The 19,609-nt window shown below is 35.9% G+C and overlaps 1 protein-coding gene across 1 annotated transcript; it reads right to left on the reverse strand.

Annotated features, from left to right (window-relative positions):
* Positions 1-51: 51 nt before the first annotated feature.
* Positions 52-18,057, reverse strand: LOC8285031 (small subunit processome component 20 homolog). Its single transcript, XM_015718584.3, has 31 exons — positions 17,836-18,057; positions 17,349-17,471; positions 15,534-15,691; positions 14,656-14,700; positions 14,012-14,090; positions 13,839-13,912; positions 13,511-13,617; positions 12,299-12,481; positions 11,718-11,918; positions 11,341-11,554; positions 11,172-11,246; positions 10,739-11,088; positions 10,411-10,600; positions 10,054-10,306; positions 9,629-9,968; positions 9,086-9,266; positions 8,817-8,957; positions 8,444-8,705; positions 7,792-8,244; positions 7,022-7,482; positions 6,568-6,713; positions 6,305-6,486; positions 5,810-6,202; positions 5,265-5,390; positions 5,005-5,070; positions 3,119-4,920; positions 2,767-3,046; positions 2,147-2,380; positions 1,408-1,932; positions 1,117-1,249; positions 52-518 (listed from the first exon to the last, which is right to left on the reverse strand). The coding sequence occupies exons 1-31, from the start codon at positions 17,902-17,904 to the stop codon at positions 262-264; spliced, it is 8,103 nt and encodes a 2,700-aa protein (XP_015574070.2). The 5' UTR covers positions 17,905-18,057; the 3' UTR covers positions 52-261.
* Between the last annotated feature and the right edge of the window lie 1,552 nt (positions 18,058-19,609).

A 19,609-nucleotide genomic window follows, 5' to 3' on the forward strand; every position in this document is an offset into this window, starting at 1 on the left:
TTTGAAAGGTCAAGGGGTGAAAAATGACACAAATATAAACAAGGGCTGGGCTATAAAAATTGCAAAATTTGCATTTGGAGAGGTGATCCTGTTACTAAAAGAATAGCTCAAAAACAGTTATAAAATGTTTTGCTATACAAAGAAGGGTTGGCTAAAACCTGACACCCTAGAGTTGATTGATAGTACAGTGAGGAGGCAAAATGCAGGAGAAAACCAGATACTCAATTGCTAGTCCATGGAAGCGATAAAATTTTTCAATTCTCAACGCCTCCATCTTCCCATTTTCATGGTCATTATCTTCCTTTTCTTGTGGGCACGATGTTTCGCTGCATTCCGTAGCTTCCTCTTGGCATTTCGCATAGGGTTGACGACGGCCATGACCTTTTCCTCTTTTTTCCGCTTGTCTCTCTTCACCTTAATACTCTTTCTTATCTCGCTGTAAACCTGTACAAAATTTTGGATGCCTAAAGTGTTCCGCATACTCTCACAAACTTCTTGAGCTAGCTGCTTCAAGTCATCTGAAAGATTTGCCAACCAGTTCAACGTTAGTAGAACATGGTATGTGAGAAGGTGCAGAAAGGAAAGAAATAAATAGGATATACATGACCAGATTTATATATTAAATACATAAAACATCCAATGAATGATGCAACAGAAACCAGTGACAATGAAATGGGATTTTGAATTATAAAGTTGATTTCAAACTTCAACTCTTAAAGTGCAAATAGAAAAAGAATGATTGCTACAGTTAAAAATAATGATGATGACTGACTGAATCAGCCTAAACGTCTATGAGGATGCATCTTCCTGACGCCTGTTGTGGCTAAAGTCCAGTTACTTGAGATGATTGCTTATGTCAGCTATAAATTTCTAACACTTATATCAACCAAACAAATAAAGATGCAAGGTAATAATGTGGAGAAGAGGAATAAAACAGAGAGAGACGACAGAAGTACACCAATTTACATGAGGTAGAATGAATTTTGTGTAACAATTCATATAATTCTCAAGGTGTCAAATCAACTAAGCCAAAAAGATTTAGATGAAACATATCAAAAATAATTCATCTCCCTGATTAGAAAAGGAATAACACAACAAAGAAGAACACAAACTGACCAGAGATGACTTTCCCAGCAAATCCTTCGCAAACTTTATAGAAGGGCAGCACCATGTCAAATGCATAACGCTGCAATCCATCGTCCTTGATTTGCAAAGAAATCTTTCCAAAACTATTAAAAATGATTCTCATCTGCATGCAAGTATTCAACATATTATGACTAGCTATATGAGCTGGAAAAAGAAATTCCCTCCAATCCCACGTCATAAAAAGGAAAGGTGAAAGAAAGAACAGTCACAAAAATAGAAGTATTAGCTTATAAGTCAGATGCAACAACCATTCTAACCAACCTGAATAGCCTCCATTTGAAGAGCAATTTTCCCCATCTCCTTGATTAAATTAGAGACGAGCAGATACTGGAGATTCTCAGGCTGGTCTTTGTCATCTTGATCACGTACACCAGAGACGACATTTAAAAACACATGTTTTCCTTTTCTCGACTCTAGCAACTGAAAAGCTTTCAGAAATAGCCCCTGTTCATGTGGTTCAAGACCCGTCCAGAAGACATAAGGTTCTGGACATTCTGCTTTTCCCATCAAAGAATGGATGGCACAAACTGTAAAAACGAGATTCTGTGTAATCAGGTTTTCAGCAGCATCATCAATGACTTGTGTTTTTAGCTGATAGCAGAGGGAAGCAGCTATTATAAAAAGCCTATGTGGCCTCATAAGGAGAAAATGTCCCAACGGTTTTTCATGATTTTCCCTACTGGTCTTAGTTGCAGTAGCAAAGTAAAAGGCCACAAGGCGACTTGATATGTTGCGCAACCATGGATGTGGATGTAAGAGCAACTCGCTTACTGCTTCCCATATATCCTGTGAAAAACAGATGATGAGGAAAAAGAAAAGGGAAAGATAAGTACAAACCTGAGGGAAGGGAGTCAAGGGACACCCACCACCATTTCCCAAAAAAAGACTCCCATTTACCTTCACTAATGTATGATAAATAAGCTCATAGTCGACTATAGAAATGCATGTAACTAAATACAAATGCACGTTCTACTTCTGGTAGAAGTTGGATTACCCATACCTCAAGATCCCTTTTGAAGCTGAGGTGTTGAAAATGATGCAGAATCTTCTCCAGCAAAACTAACGAAAAATAAGCTTCTTTCCATAGAGGAACAACTTCAACAGAAAGATCTAGTGATGGTCTATCAGCAACAACATGAGCTGAAGCCTGCAAAATAGTTCTACTGACAGGCAATATACTGCTGATATGCTTTTGAAAGCTTTTAGTCATGACCTCGACTAGTAGTCCCAAGGCCTGCACATATAAAATTGGAAACCATTAAAACTTGAAACATACCAAGACAAATATTAAAACATAATAATCATAATATCAATGCATCCTCCTTAAATCCCTTGTGTATTAGATCATCATATCATGAAGGCGGACTGGCTGTTTTATATCTATAATCTTCATGTAAAACGAAGATTACAACTTGAAGGGTAGAAGTCAGAAATGCGCCTCTTAGAGGGAACATCTAATTGTCTCTAAGATCACACTTATACAGCATACCCTAATTCTTTTTAAACATTTGTAGTAATGTGCAGGTCCGAAATTGGTAGAATTCTTGAAATCCATTCAAGTTATGCATATTATATTCAACATTTACATCTATGATTTATCACATGTTTCAGAGAATTTACCTGTGCACCAGTACTCTGCAATCGCCGCTTCTCATCCACATACCAGGACAGACTAAAATCGAGCATGGAATCCAGTAAATGCGGACTTACTCGTCCAATCAGAAGCTTTATAACTGTAGCAGCCATTGCACGGACTTTACTATCATTGTCATTCACCAAGCACTGCACCAAATGGATAAATATTGTTTGTGCATGTTTATCCAGAAAGTTTCTGGGAAATTTGATTATTATGGCATGAAGCATTTCCAGCACTGCTTCTCTCCCAGTTGAATACTCATAACTGCACAGCAATTCAGTGCATCAGTGAGAGAAAAGAAAGAGAAAATAGGGATGAAAAAGAACATGTTCATACCTTAAGTTCTTCAGCAGAAAATCTAAATGTTGTTGCAAGTATGTTTCTGAAAGATGATAATCAAGTAAGAATTGCAACGAAATCTGACTGCATTTCTTACGAATTGAATCCACTTGGCTTCTAACTATTAGTTCTGCAATCCGAATCATAACATCATATATCTCAGGAACAACCAGCTTGCGACTAACTACTGCTTTTAGAAGTGCGAGGGTAATGAAAGAGGGATTGCTCTCAAGATCAACAAACAACGGAAACTGAATTAGTAGACGCAGTTGATCAGATGAAAGGGTGATTTTAGTACTTCGCAGGAGCACAGTTAACATTTTTAGACATGATTGCATCAGCGAATTGTTGGCATTAACAGAACTCTGAGCAATATCTAATAATGTCACCTTTATTTTATCAGCCTGTGACACAAGTGATGGTAGAGGTAGCCTTAGCAGTGGAGTAAGGCATCTAAGGGATGAAGATAATATATCTTCATATCTAGAACTCAAGCAGCTGCCAAACAGTTTAACAAAGGGATCCAACATTGACAGAAGTTCTGCATTTTCTTTAGCCAGTTTCACACTCTTCATTCGGTTGTGGAATAAGTCAAGAGCAAACACAGTAATAAGATGTGAGCACCCTGATTTAGTTCCAACAACTTGGGTTGAAGAAACTGTTTTCTTAAGCACATTATGTCTAGAGTAGGGTATCAACTCTGTACCAGAAGGATTCTCCCCCTGACCAATTTCTTCAATGACTCCATCTTCAACAAACCCATAAATAAAAATAAATAGATTTGTCTGATCAACAGATGGATTACATTCAATACCAGCCGCTATCTGATTTAACATAGTTTCCAATTTGGCTTTCACTTTTGGTGTCAGATGCTTCTGCATATAAGATTTAATAGGTGACAGAAGTTTCAAGCCATGACTTTTAAATGTTATGCTTTGTGCAATTATTTTCAATGTATCAAAAGACTTCAGCTTCCTAGTTTCTTTCATTTTAGAAGCAATCTTTTCTACATCTTTCTCCTCGCCAACATCCCCAAGAATATCATTCTCTACCACAGAAAGGAGATCTTCCAAACAATAATCCAATTTCCCACAGATGGGAGATGAAAGAAATTTTGACAAAATAAAGTTCAGAGTATACCCCAACACATGAAGCTCATATCCTCGCTTCAAGGTAGCTCTCAAGGCCCCGACTATAAACTTCAAATATTCCAGCCCAAGCTCCTTTAAACAAGCAGCCAAAGCAAGCCTAGCTTCATCACGGATGCTTTCCATCCGATTCTTTAAATGGTTTGCAATGCGATGAATGATACTTGGAAGTTGCGAGTCCATTATGTCTCCAGGAAGCAACTTCAACACTTTCAGAACAGCCACATTGACATTAACATTGACCTTATCAGAATCGAAATCCAGTAACTTTTGCATCATTGGAAGCACAGTTTTATGAAGGCATGCCTGTATCTCGGCAGCTACAACAGAATTACTATCACATTTGCGCAATGTAGCTAAAGAACCTGTCTCCATGATATCAGTGCCAAATTCACAGGAAGAATTTTGTGAAAAATGGAACTGGTCCAACATTGAGCAAACCAGCCGCAATAAAACCTTCTGCTTATCCAAATTCATCTTCATCTCATGAAAGCATCGAGTCAATAATGCGTAATATGATTTCCACTTCATCTGAGAGGCAATTGAAGCAAGAGCTTCAAGGCATGCAGATTTAATATTTTCTCCCTTTCCACCTTGTACATCTAATAACATTTTGAAAAAGAGTGGAACAAACACTTTATTCATGATGCCCTGGAAATCAATAGAATTAGTGAGTTTGATTTGCCTTATAGAGTAGGTTGCATTTTTTACTGATAACAGTAGGGAAAAAATTACCTCTGACATGTTACTTTTATTGATAACATTACTAAAGCGTGAAAGTGCCTTTGCCCTCCTATGTTTCTGCAGACAAAAAACATTTAAGAGTCTCGTACAAAAAGAAACAGGGAAAGTGTGTCCATGCATATTACCAAGTACAAATAATTTCCACATAGTACCGTCAAAAATGAGAACTGCAGCAGTAACTACACTTACTGCCTTAAATCATAACATATTTACTTGCATGAAGACTAGAAAAATTAAGATGGAAACTTTACCTGCAAATGAATAATATTGTTGAAAAAATCTTGTTCGGCATCAGCAGAACACAGAGCCTTTAAGTAACTGAGATTCTCCACTTCTGGAAGTTTTAACACCATATCTCGTAGTAACTCAATCCATTCCTGGAACCATGCCAACCAATTATAAGACCATGCCCATATTAGGAAGTTTTTACTCCCCTCTGCAAAATTGTCCATCTTTATTTTTTATTTTTTGGGTACATCTTAATAGTCTTCTCCATAAAATAAAAATTAGTTGCTTCTGCTTTTAATGATCTCTTTATTCCTCATTTCAATTACTACATGTCAAATTTTTTAGCCTAAAAACCAATTAAGATGTCAAATTGCAAATTTGACAATATTTTTAGTGGTGGCTAATGCGTTTAGTTTTAGCTTTTGCAAAACCGAACCCCCTTTTTCCGCATTACAAAGAGAATTCAGTTCAAACCAAAACCTAAAGTTATGTGATTTTAACCAGCTCTTCAGTTGTATTAAGGGACAAAAAATATCATGCAATTCCATCAAACATAAGAAATTGATACCTTTCTAACTGAACTTCCTTCCCTCATTGCATTCCCCATGTGTTTCAAAAAGAACTTGTTCATTAAACGTTGAAGGCATGTTGTTGTCCAACTACATTTGCTCTTTGCTGTAATCACCTGAGGTGTCCCAGAATGACTTTTAGCTTCTACACCAAGAATCACGGCGGAGAATTCGACAAACGTAAGCAATGACCTATAAGCACTGTGCCTTAAGATTAACTCTTCTGATGACATATCATACACACAATGTGACAAGACAACTAATGCATGATCTTCTTGAAGGCAATAGAATAACTCAACATCAATCTTTGCATAAGCATTGACTATGGTGTCATAATCAAGGCCACCCATTTCCACTGTAGAGGTTGCATTCAATTCACGGATAAGTTTTGCCTGCATTGAAGCCAACATCAACTGAACTTGTCTTCCAATAAAATTCAGAAGTCAAATAACAAATACTATCGATGTGAAAATAAAAAGGGCAGCAAGTATTACCACAAAGAGTACAGAAGGATCAATTTTAGCAAGAGCATCAAGCAGACCACAAATATTCAACCGCGTATCCAATTCAACAGAAATTAGAAGTGGAGAGATAGCATTAAGAATTTTTGCAGTGCTCTCATTTCCTAACACTGGTATAATGTCTCGAATGACTTGCAAGCATTCAACAGAGGCGCCTGCAAAGAAGAATAATAAGCTATCACATACCAAGATGAAATTTGAACAATACGCAAACCAAAGATTGAAATAATTCTCACCAGAATCTTTGGATCTTTTAGCCAACGATGGAAGCAGGACATCCAAAAATTTGTTCGACTGCAATTGATCTCGGATGTACTTTGACAACATCTTGAACATCCTAATGTGTATTTCCTCGGGATATTTGGCCAATTTCCCGGTATAACTGATATAAAGGGGAGTTGATAAATTAAGCTTATAATGGGCAAAGCTGCTTTAATAGCAGTATCCAAAATGTACATCAAAGCACAGCACATTACATAAGGATGGAAGTGTAGATATTAAAAACAAAAAACACTGCCTTTGGGATGCTTAATAAATTTAAATTTTTCTTTTTTTCTTTTTTTCTTTTTCTGGACAAACAATAATCTCTTTTGTTTTCATCGTTAAGTCATCAGATATCAACTGTTCTATGTCAAGTGCCATGGAGATTGAAGTCACCCATCAAATTGAAAAGAACTACTAGAGTAATACCTCTTGGTTGCTCTATTGCCCTGAAAGAAACAGTGCAAGCTGCTGATAAGTTGATCAAGGTTTGGAAGTAGAACATCTTTTACTTTATTGTCCTCATCCAACTCTTCATCAAGATTCAACAGGTTGTCAATGAACTTAAGAACACAAGACCTGATAGCCTCAGAGGCAGTAGTAACAGTCAGGATGGAGAAAATATCGGGAACAAGATTCATTTCCCTAGACAATAATGGTACAAGGTGGTGACTGCTACTCATAGCCAAAAAGCATGAGAACAGTGAACTTGGTTTCTCACTACTACAACCCTCCTGCTTGAAACCATCAACTAAAGATTTTACTGAAGCGAAGAACATGTCCCACAAATCGCAACCAAAATCATGATCATCATACTTGTTGAGAACAACAGAAACAATTTTCAGGCACAAAGACCTCAAATCCCTTAACTGCTTCAGAGCTGTGCTGGTCTGAATGAAAGAACAAATTTCATTAGAAACAGTCGTAAGTCATAATTCCAGGTTAGTGCAAACAATGACTAGTACGACACATGTATGACATTCAAATTGCTTTTCAATGACCAAGTTCACTGCAGGTAAATAATGGGACTAATTCAAACAAGAAAATAAGAAGATTTCTATTCTGACCAGCAGAAATTCCAATAATACAAATAATTTATCCATAGTATAATGCTACAAGACAAACTGCTGGTTGTGAACCAGCACTAAAATAAAAATTCTGGCATCATGAATGCTCATATCAGCATAATTCCACATTACCAGGGATTTATTCACTGCAGCACTGTCATCTTTATGCAATTGAACATTGACAGATGAATGACCTTCAGTTCCAGTGGCCTTTGCAACATCAAGACTTGAAGTGCAACTTTTTAGCATTCGAATTACGCATCCCATTAACAAATCTAGAAAAGGTCTGATATGTGACTCATCAAAAACTCCAAGAATATCTTCAATGACATGCAGAAACCCATATTTCTTCTTCCAGGAGAGCGCCATAATATTCTCCAAGGTGAAGTACTTCAAGATATTTAGTGGTTGAAGTTCAACAGTGGAATTTTTGGGTAAGCTCCAAAACATACCCATGGTAGAATTAGCTCCATTTGATATAATATGCAAGGGCTTTATTAACAAAGCAAAGAAAAGAGAAATCTCATTGACATCAAGTTCAGCTATGAACCGAAGAACTGCCTTCCGATGATGTGCACTTGTATGCTAAAAAAAGAAGCGAGGATAATCATTACATACAACATTATGGAGAAATTTAAATATGCATTAGTTTTTTTTTTTTTATAATTTCGCTTCAAAGGAAAATTCTCCCTACTTTTTGCAGCCAAATAGTTCAAGTGAAAGAAAAGAGTATCAAAATCAAAGTAATAGGTAAAAACAATGGAACACTTCACTCTTGGCATACCTTACGAGAGGCAAGTGTCTTTGGTTTCCTAACTTTTGGTATTAGAAGAAAAATAATTAGAGGTAAGAGATTAGCTCTGTGGCTTTCTTCAATTAGAAGAGATTCTCTGCTCAAACTCCATGTTGTTAGTTCTTCTCTTAAATGTTTTGAACTGATCAAGTTTCTCAGATGCCCCTCATATGGGAGCAAAAAGTCATCTTTCCAGGTTAAGAGACAATCAAGAACCCTCATCTGGATTTCAGCATCGTTTTCATCCATAAGCCTGATAAAACAAGCAAAACAAATCAAACAAGCGGTTTTGGTAGATCTGCAACAACTGACACATAAAAAATCAAGGTATAACTATACAAAAATACCCCAACAATTGCCAAACCTTATTAGCAAAACATCTTTTAAGAACTGACTCCAGTAAAAGGCCTTAGGGTTCCGCATAAGTCTGAACAAGTTCAACCATTCTTTGAGGACGCCCCTCCACTCCTTGCCATTGCAAGAATCTGAATTGAATGACCCCACACTACAATCCACAACTAAAACATGAATCAATGGTGAAACAAGTGGCAAATCTTTGCGGAGATGATGTTTGCACAACCAAAAACAAAAGAGGAGGTTCCTATTGGCAAGAAAAGCCCGAGAAGAAGCTACCTGTGAAGATCATCATTTTCGTAGCCCAAATACTTCAAGAACAACGGTACAATTTGTCGAGAATGAGCCTCAGCTATAGAAGGAATTTTTTGTAAAGTCTGCAGCAATGAGGATAGAACTGTTGCATGTGGCGTGCTATCGGATTCAGGAACAGCAAAAGAATTAAAACGATCGATCAATTCTGAACACAAAAACCCAAGTGGAGTCAAACATGCGAGTAATTTACCAACATTTTTCCTTCCTTTCAATCACCAAGGGAAAATATTAAATCTTAAGATATAAAAGAAATCACAATATAAAAAGAAGAAAGAAAAAGAGAGCGAGAGACCAAGCTGACAGTAAAACAGGCACAAATGATTTATACAAGAACCTGTATATCCTTGTGTTTTTTATCCTTTCACACAACTAACTGAAGACTCAATTCCATACATTAACCTAGAAAGCCCAGTGAAACACCCTAACCAAGGATCTCATGTGACATCAAAGGAGCCAAGACAAGTACCCATCAATAAAGCTTCAAAAAAGGTAATGATCTTCACGTACCATTGGACTTGTAAGGCAATTCAGTATTTTCTCCATCAAGCTTATCATGGGATGACTGAAATACAGATAGACATTTCTCAAAATAATGGACAAACTTGTCCCACACAAGTGTCGCATTTTCCCCAATCAGAACTGCAAGGCACTCAGATGCCGGGTTCCACAGGTAACTGAAACGGTTGTGGAAGATGCCTATTATTCCACTCAAAACAATAGGTATGTAAGTTTTAGATATTCTTCCAGCAGAGAGGCCCATTTGCATTTTAGAGATTAATAGGATAACTTTCCTGCTTGTAGAAATTGAAAGAGGAGTTGCCTCAATAGAGAGGAGGAGATGGAGAACCTGGTTTTTCAAAGAAAAATCTCAAGTCAATTAATTAGGAAGACATCAAATAATAGGAGTGGTGACCCATTGTAGATATACATACATCCATGCTAGAAATATCTGCAGGATGAGTCTGAGCAACTTCTGTTTTCATTCTCTTCTCAGGACGCCGATCTTCAGCAGATATTTCAGAGTCTAGATATTGATAATGGCACAGAATTCTTAGGGTTGAAACACGAATTTCCTTGTCTGAGTTGCACAAGTTATTAGCAAATATGCCTAGTGCATCCACAGCCTTATTTCTTGCTAACTCAGGATGATATGATATGTGGTTCCGATATGCCTCCATTGTTGGCCTATTACATTAATGACAGCAAAAGTTTAAAAATCTTTTCTCAAGAGAAACTTATGACAAGCCCATAACGAGTAAAATACATAATATCAAGAGTTATCGACTTACCCATGCACGGAATCCAAACAATCAGCAATAGCAGATAATATATGCGAGGATGATTTGTATGTTCTTGCAAGATACAAAATTTTGCTTGTCTCTTCAAGCCCAGATTCTTCTTTCCCACATTTGAAATAGGAATTTAAAGCAGCTCCTAGCAGGCTTTGCCAAGTACGTTTAGAAACACCAGCAATGCTTTCTGAAAGAACAGTAAATAAATTTTCACAATCAAGCAAAAGCAAAGGAAAACTCTTTAGAATAACAAGCCCGCTTAATTAGCATCTTTACCAACAGACGCAAAAGAAAACAATCACAATTAATGAACAAATTATCTCACCATCTCCAATCATCAAGAGGCCATCAAGTGCATCTATGAAATCCATTAGCAAGGATGGCTTTTCTCGGATATCCATCATATAGGGATAGCAGCAGATGACTCCCCATAGCAGAGCCAACTCATCCTTGCTAATTACAGTACATGATGGATTACCGAGAGTAATATTGTTGATCATTCCAACCCATGAGCACATTGTACCCTTTAGAAAACCACGAATTCTTGAAAGCCCTTCTTCTGATGTTCCATCTAAGAAGCCAGAGCCTAAAGGGTCCTCTTGCAGTCTCTCACAGAAGGACATAAGCAGGCACACAACTTCCTTCTGTGAAGTTTCCATTAAATCATTCATCGCACTGAAAATCCAGTAACAAATGTTGGCAACTTGCATGCCCAAAATTCAAATTTGCACATCCCTAGACTGAAGCATAAAGGTTACCTTAAAATATTAACTCTGAATGCATGTACTATACAAGTGTCCTTTGCCAGCAGTTCCCTAATAAAAGTCAAACAACTAAAACCCAAAACATTACATATATCAGAACACAGGAGCAGAAAATAGATAAAAGAGACACCAAAAAAACCAACTGTTCAAATTCAGGCAGTACCTCGAGTTCCTTAGTGCAAACACAGGAGCCCAGTGGAATGAGCAGCAAGATATAGAAGATGTATCATTGAAACTCTTGAGTCCATCAAGAATACACAGCATTAACCGCAGAACCTTATCAATAACTTCAGAATTGTCTTCTGCCACCACTATGCTAGATGACACAACAAACTTCTGAACAATTGACCTTACTAGTTCAATCATTGGTTGGTAATCTGCTCAAGATATAAGTAGTGTAAGTTGGTAATGAAATGAAAATAGATCCCTCATGGTTCTTATATTTTTTTTTTTTTTCTTATGTTGATGATAGTTCAAACAGAATAAACAACATCTCAAGAGAATAATATAAGCGAAGTCTAAAATAATAAGATTTCTCACCAGAAACCTTCGCCCCATCATGGATCGAGACAGTTGATATAAGCAGTGATAGAAGGCAGCTTAGATGGCGGTAGTCATCATTTAGAGCCTTCTCTATTTTCTGATATAAACAATTCCACAACATAGCTAATTCCTTTGGTTCCATATCCTCACACTCTCTTTGAAAGGCAGAAGTTATGACTTCAATAATAACGTCCACGCCTAAAAAAAGAGAGTTAACTGTCAAATAATTTCATTGTTGTCATTCCCATACGCAGGAGATTGAGTTTTTAACAAATTCTGCACACACATCATCAGAGTGGACTTTTCAAATCCTAGAATGCCATTTGATTTCCTGAAAAATTAAGTATAGTAGTAAACAGAGCAAGATTTATCAAGAAGATTTTTATTAGCGACTCAAAACATTGTTCAGAAAAGCTTTTCTACTCTACACTGATATACATGAAATATAAAAAAATAAAAAAGCACACATGGCACTTATATGATAGAGTATGGAAGTGGGGATGATTGATTAAGCAGAAAGCGCAAACAATGTATGCAAATGAGATTGAACTAAAGCATGTCTAAGAGAAAGAGCTTGCCTTGGTCAAACTTATCACCAATAGTAAATATTGAACTTTCTGTCAATAGCTGCAATACCCGATCTGCTCTTGAATGGAATCTTGAAGGGGTTCCTCTCATGGTATGATATAGCAAGCCACTAACTCCAGGTTTTCGCACAAGTAATGGCTTTTTCACAACCTCAAACATGATCTTTCTAATGCCTGCAATTATAGGTATGCGTTGTTAACTTGAGCAGAAACTCAAACTTGACACAACATGACCCAGGAAAAAACTATAGAAGAAATAAATAAAGTCACCGAAAACATCATTGAAGCCCAAAGAGATAAACAAGTAATCCTTTCTTCCAGCCAAAGACAAAGGAATAAACCATACACTCAACAAATAACTGAGAAAGGAACATAAGAACAAGTCAAAAAATAAAAAGAAGATTGGCTTGATCTTTCTTGTTAAGCCTGTTCTATGTTCATTTTATAGTTATTTGTTTAAGTACATAAAAGGATTCTTCTCCTCCATAGGGCATTGGACCTTCTCAATATAATTTCATATCCTATTGAAAAGAGAAGATGCGCATACACATACTGTTCCCTGAGCTTCAGATGTCATGTTAACACTACCATGCTGCATCTTCTTTGACATGAAAGCACTAACAAGCACCTTAGATAAAAAGGTAAGGAGACCGTGCTCACATGACAAAAGAAAAAAAAAAAACAGAAGGAATTTATCCCTTCCCTCCACCCAGACAACTCAAATCTCCTATAGTAACTGATAACAATTTGAACTTACGCACTTCCTTAAGTATAGTATATACAAATTTATAAAGGGCCTTCTGTCATCCAAGAAGCAACCAAAAAAATTATCATCAAAGTAACTGAACATAGACATACCAATGTCATCACTAAGCAAGAAAAAGTTAAAAGTTCTATTTGCATTATAGAAAAGCATGTTAGTGTTCCAAAACTGCAGATCCACATTACTCTAAAGTATTCGAGATCAGCCAAAACTAACCGAACTTCAATAACTTTATAAATATACCACTTCAATCACAAAACACATGCTTCAAAGAAATTAATGCCAAAACATATAAAGCTCTCTATCTACCAGTGGCATGACGGACCACAATTGAATGCTCCACATAAACAAGCGGAATAGGTTTTTTTCTGTTTTCTTGTCAAGTGCAACCAATGTGAATACATTGAAACATGTATTCAAAAATCAAAGCATGACAATACCTTTTTTCAGTTGCTCATTGGGAGCACTTCTCAGCAAGAATGATGTTGCCGCTGCCATAAATTCTTGTACATAAACCTTTGGGTAGTACCTTAATTTTTCTGTCACCCTTTGCAAAGAGTAAATAAGTAAGGAAATAGAATGCAATTTTGTTATTCCAGAACAACCTATTTCTCACCCACCCGCTGGACTACACCATTTGGGAAAAGTAAAATAAGCAAGCAATTCCATTATTCCATAACAACCTAATTTCTAGAATTTTACCTATCTAATAGGTAAAATTCTAGTGATAAAACAATTGGTGAATTAAAACCAAAACATTGTACTTACTTGAGCACGTGAACAACATCCTTCACAAGATACTTTTGCAAATACATCAGAATATAAGACCATGATGTAAAAATCTGCAACAAGGATAAGTTTTCAGCTCATATAAAGATAAAGCCAGAGTGCATATACAGAATCCCATCAACAGATTAACAACATAGAAATCATAGTTAGACCTGCTCGATAATCTCTGGCTCCCTGTCAGCACCATTTTCTAGAAGAAAGGAAAATGAATCCACAATCTTAGGCAAAAAGCTGGAAAATCACAAAATACACTATCAATTGTCTGCCTGCTGCTCTACTCATAGATGGGAAACATAACAAGTTAAAAACACCCAAGAAAAGCAGGAAGCAATCCAGAACTTCAAATTTCTCCTTCGGCCAACTAAAAGCCAAAATAAGCCAGGTGCGCCAAGCTTCTAATTCAGTGGACGCTGGTGTATTAAGAAGGAATATAGGTAAGGTACAAAGATAGAGAGACTTCAAGTAGAGTAGAAGGATTAGGACTTGACCAAGTATGGATACATAAGCCCCAAAGACAAAGTATGTAGATTCCTTTCCCCCATTCCACCCAGTTTATGGCTGCATCAGAAAGATCTTTTGTCGCCAAAATCTTTCTCACTATTTCCATAACACATTCTAGGCCTGCCCTTTATTTTTTTCATTACACAAAAGCAAAATATAAAGCGAGAAGACAATACTCGCACAATAGTGTGTAAGCATCAGAAAATGCATATACTGTATCAGATATTGATATAATAATAAAATATTTAGAAATGAGAAAAATCAATGACAGCCAACCAGGAAATAGTGAACTCACAAGATGAAATCTTCAAGTAGATCTCTAGATAGTGCTGCAATTAGCCTGTATAAATAAAACAAACTGGATGAGTTGCAATCAGGGATATTTTTTTTTTTTTTTTTGGGTAAAAAAGGAAGAACATTAAAGAACAACTCAATTAAGAGGCTAAAGATATCCACCAAATAAGAAAAACCACATAAGAAAACAAAAGATGATTTTCCAGTCCCATAGTGTAACAGCTGAGAGCACTATCTTGAAAAATCAGATGAAAATAAAGAAGCCAAAGAAACTGTCTTATCTAAACTTAATCGGAACACAAGTTTATCTAAAATAGACTGTCAATATATCATGGCAGTATCACAACCCACAAGTAGATTTACTGTCTCGTTTGCTTCTCTAGCAATACATTATTCTTTCCCTAAAGTAAACTAATTAAAGTAATGGCTGGAAATTAAAAAGCCGACTGCATATATCATGAAAAAAAAACTCTGATTAATATTACACTAGTTCAGTAATTTGTTCTTCCATCTTCCTCTCTTTCACAGCTGCTTTTTTTTTTTTTTGAGAAGCCTTGGCCGTTGTGACTTGCTTTACCATATTTTAGCTCAATATTTTCATTAATTACTTTCCAAATCTGTAAATTCATTTGTCCATTCAATCCTGAAGCAGATTAAACGTCATCGTAGTTCAAAATAGAACAACCAGCTATTTAGAAACTGTGCATACAGTAGCAGGAATTATCTTCAGAAAGAAGATACTGCGACTCCATATTATCAACTTAGAAGAAACTAATTATCCAAATAATAATAAAAAAAGAAGCAGAAATGACCAAGGCATTAGTGCAGGTTAATCTCAAGGAAAAGGATAAGAATCCAGCAAGACAAAGAGTTGCACACCTGAGAATAGGCTCAAGAGATAAACGTGCTTTCATTTGTAATCTAGAAAGAAGTTCTGAGAAAATTGATTCTTTGTGCAATAGAATTAAAGGTAATGTCTGCACTAAGGGCATCATCTTCTCATAAAACGAGATGAAGTCCTCTGCTGTATTCAATTCCTGTATTTTTTTTACCATAAAAAAAGAATAAGAAGAAGGATAAATGCATATACCACAAGCAGGTGTTTCATGTCATTTTAAGACTTAAAAACCTATATGGATAACCTTACAAACCTATATGGATACCCTATGTACTTCGCATTAGCAGCCTAGGAGAGTATACATGGACTATAAACCACCAGTTTCTAATTGATATCCTAGATTGGAGAGCAGATTACGCCAAGTAGATAAGAAGTATAAACATGCATTTTGACAAGAAAGGACAGCCACTAAAATAAGAATACTGATAGTAAGCCCCCCACCAGCCCCTTCCAATTGAAGTCCCGATAAACATGAAAATTAGGATCGTACCAGAATCAAGTCAATTGTAAGGGCCAAGACTTTCGGCTAATAATTTAATTTCTTCAGACTCTCACAATATTTCTATTCAGGATTTTGTAATTCCTCGTTACCAATTACCTCAAAATATAGTAAAAAAAATATTATCTGGCCCTTTAAAACCCAAGTCCTAACAGACCACCCAAGCAGAAAGCATCAATCACACTATTCTTCCTACAATAACATATATGGGTTCAATACCCATAGCACCAATCTGGTGAAAAAGACTGATTCGTCCCAACTGTCTTCCTCCCAGTTTATTAACTCTCACTTGAAGTCTGTATTTTGGAAGGGACTAAAGATTAAAGAATCCAAGTGTAGGGCCGAGCACCTTGTTTTTAACTCCTTGACACCATATCAAGTTGTTGTCTGTCTTGGGTGACCTTACAGCCGAACAGGATTTGCCCTTAATTCTTCTTTATGAATTGGGTTCTCACATTTATTGCTTCCTTCAACCTGCTACTTGGAAGGCCTCGGATTCATACACTTTGCTACCCCTATTCTATTAGTCAAGCTTGGCAGCCCCTACCGCTTAAAGGTGCCCATGTTTGGTCAGCTCTTCAGAATCGAGTCTTTTGACAAGCGAGGGAAGCTGGCTTGCTCTTAGAAGGCTTGCAATGCCCACATTGTTTTTGCAGTACTAAGCTAAGTCCCTTATGTAGGGGAAGCTCTAGAACCCACCTAGGGGCAGATTCCTTCCTTTGGAGTCATAAGAATATCTCCAACCTTCCTATAAATTTTAATAAACAAATTCTAGTACTTCTATTACAAAAATTATGGTCAGAATTGTTATTTCTACATCAGTCTTAATTTCGGCCCTTAATTAATCAAAAAAATATGTATAAACATATTAAGTAGCCTAGAATTGTCCAAGACTTAGCGCACCAAATGGAAACATGACTACTTCAAATCTGCCCTGTATTGATCCAGTATCCAGAATTAATAGGTCTATATATATTTAAAACAAATCAATTAATTGTCCAATGCCACTGAGTGTTTTTCTTTGGAAATAAAATATTACCAAAAGCATGCTAATCAAACATGAAAGCCAATAACAAAACCTAATTTGCATTATCATCTTGATAGAAAGAACCCCATTTCCTATAAAGCAATACTATATTAAGAAGAAGAATAAAGTAGATAAAAGCTGAGTGAAAAGAATTCATCGCCATTCATGACTCTAAAATTAGATAGCTCGTCAAATAACTAAATTTCACTTTCTCTAACTAAAAGATTCCCAAAAACCAAGTAAAATAAAGATAATACTGATAAAGCATACCCTCCATTCTACAAGGCAATCCCGGAAAAAGGAGGACCCCTCAGATGGCTGAGACTTGACTTTATCAAGGCTTCTATAGACATCAATTTCAATTTCTACTATTCTCTGAGACAAAGACTTGAACTGGAGGAGAAAGAAAACAAGGAAAAAACAAGTCAAGCAATTATAGAGAAAAGTAAACAAAACAGCATACCATATAAATAAAATATCAAGCAATTATTCATTCAACGATACCAAGCATTATCTGAAATACCCTCCCTTATAAACTAATAATAAATTCAAATTATACACATTCTTTTCTGTGCGTTGCAGGAAAGACATACAAAGAGCAGTTGCATAAACATTAACTCCTTGCAAATTTTTTTAAGAAAAAAACAGAGGGCGTAAAATTCAAGCCCTACTTTATCGATAACTACGCATAGAACAACAGAATAATACAATTGCTCAATAATATAAACATGCTTCCACAGAGAGACAGAAAAATTACAACAAAGCGGCGGCCACCAGGGGATTTATTGAGTGACTTGACGGCCTGAGCATGAGACGCCGTCGCCATGGTTATTGTCGACGCTGTTCAAAATGAGTTTTTGTTGTAGCTGGAGAGTTGAAAAGGTTTAAAACCCTGAGATACTTAAACCCTTTCCTTCTCCAGTTTTGTTTCAGTTTGCTTTTTGTCTCTGATTTTGCTGTTAGAATTTAGAAAAGCGGCACCGACCCGAAACTGAAAGTGGATACTTGCATTCGACTTGGGTAGGTAGTTTGGGCCTTTTAGTAGGCTGGGTCGGTAGTTTGGGCCTTTTAGTAGGCTGGGTCTGTAGTTTGGGCTTTTAAGTAGAATGTTCAGTTTGTGAAAAATTCAGTTTTGAGCAATCAGTGGAGGCCACGCGGCTCTAATATTAGGATTGTGGTTGGCAAAAGTGTTTTATTAAAAAAAAAAAAATCTATATTTTCTAAAAGAAATTCAAGTTGGATAAAAATTCTAAATTTATTCTTTCTAACAACTACCATAGATCTAATATCATCATTTATCCTACTAAGACACACTCAATACCTTAAATTTCTAGGTCAATTCTGTTTGTTTCAATTAATGTTTTATTAACAAAGTAGCGACCAATTATAAAATAAGAAATGTGATTACAGGAAGAAGATAAAAGCGAAAACATAAAATAACTATTGATATGAGAATAAAATCATAAATAAAAAACGATAGCTGCTTTATTTTTATCTAGCGTTGATTTGAGAAGATAAATTAAAATTAATTAATATAATTTTTTTGAATTACATCATAATTATGATTTTCACAATTTCGATAAAAGAAAATGGCCTAATATAAGTGACGTATTAATTAATTAATTCATGCACTCCCTCAAATGTGGACTTTCTTCCATGGCTGTGAATGATTTCTTTATGCTTCACAAAAGACTATTCCCATCATGACTGTAATTCATTCAAAAAGTGCGTAAAATATATGGGGAAAGGCCAGTATCCTCTCTGTAGTTATGGCTTCCTATATGGTCATGATTTGCTTGTCTTGTTTTGCCCTAATTAGTGTGCATGTAGTAGCATATTTGTGGCCAATGCCACGAGCATGACCTAGGTTGCGTGCTCTGTCTTAATTATCTTATTTACCAACTTTGTTTCATATATTTGTTCTTAAGTTATTATATGAAAAATGTACAAAGGATAGACAATAATGCAATTTCAAAACTATGGAATTGCTAACTTGACTAAATAGGATACAAGAAAAGCCTTATCAAGATCTCACTTTTTTTTTTCAATTATTTTTTTTTATTGTTAGGAGGCCCACTCGCCATAAATGCAAAATTTTACGTAGATTGAACTTAAATGTGTTTTTTTTTTTCGATTATTAAACTTAAAATCCATTAAAATCTAATTTAAGTCAAGCTATATTAAACTTTACTAAGGTTGCGGTACTTTATTTAACATAGAAAATTAAATTACGAAAAATCACTTTCTGAATACATATCATATTTATTATCTTTTTCTTCTACATCAAAATAATCACCATCACCATTGATCTCGTAACAAAAGCGAGTAAAGTAAAACCCACGACTTCTTTTCCAATTAGAAAAGATATGTTAGAGTACTATCATTTTTTTCTACATTAAAATAATCATCATCACCTTTGATCTCACAACAAAAGTGAGTAAAATAAAACCCACGACTTTCTCTCCAATTAAAAAATATATGTTGGAGTATTATCTTCTTTTTCTACATTAAAATAATCACCATTACAGTTG

This window comes from Ricinus communis, chromosome 9 (genome assembly GCF_019578655.1).
Source record: "Ricinus communis isolate WT05 ecotype wild-type chromosome 9, ASM1957865v1, whole genome shotgun sequence".
Classification (NCBI taxonomy): Eukaryota; Viridiplantae; Streptophyta; class Magnoliopsida; order Malpighiales; family Euphorbiaceae; genus Ricinus; species Ricinus communis.

Bases quoted from the DNA above. Each gene is read 5' to 3' on its own strand.
- LOC8285031 (XM_015718584.3), bottom strand. From the start codon at position 17,904: ATGGCGACGGCGTCTCATGCTCAGGCCGTCAAGTCACTCAATAAATCC. The intron at 9,969-10,053 runs GTATGTATATCT...TTGAAAAACCAG, and splicing joins CAGATATTTCTAGCATGGAT to GTTCTCCATCTCCTCCTCTC. The intron at 2,381-2,766 runs GTAAATTCTCTG...TTATATGTGCAG, and splicing joins TGCAGAGTACTGGTGCACAG to GCCTTGGGACTACTAGTCGA.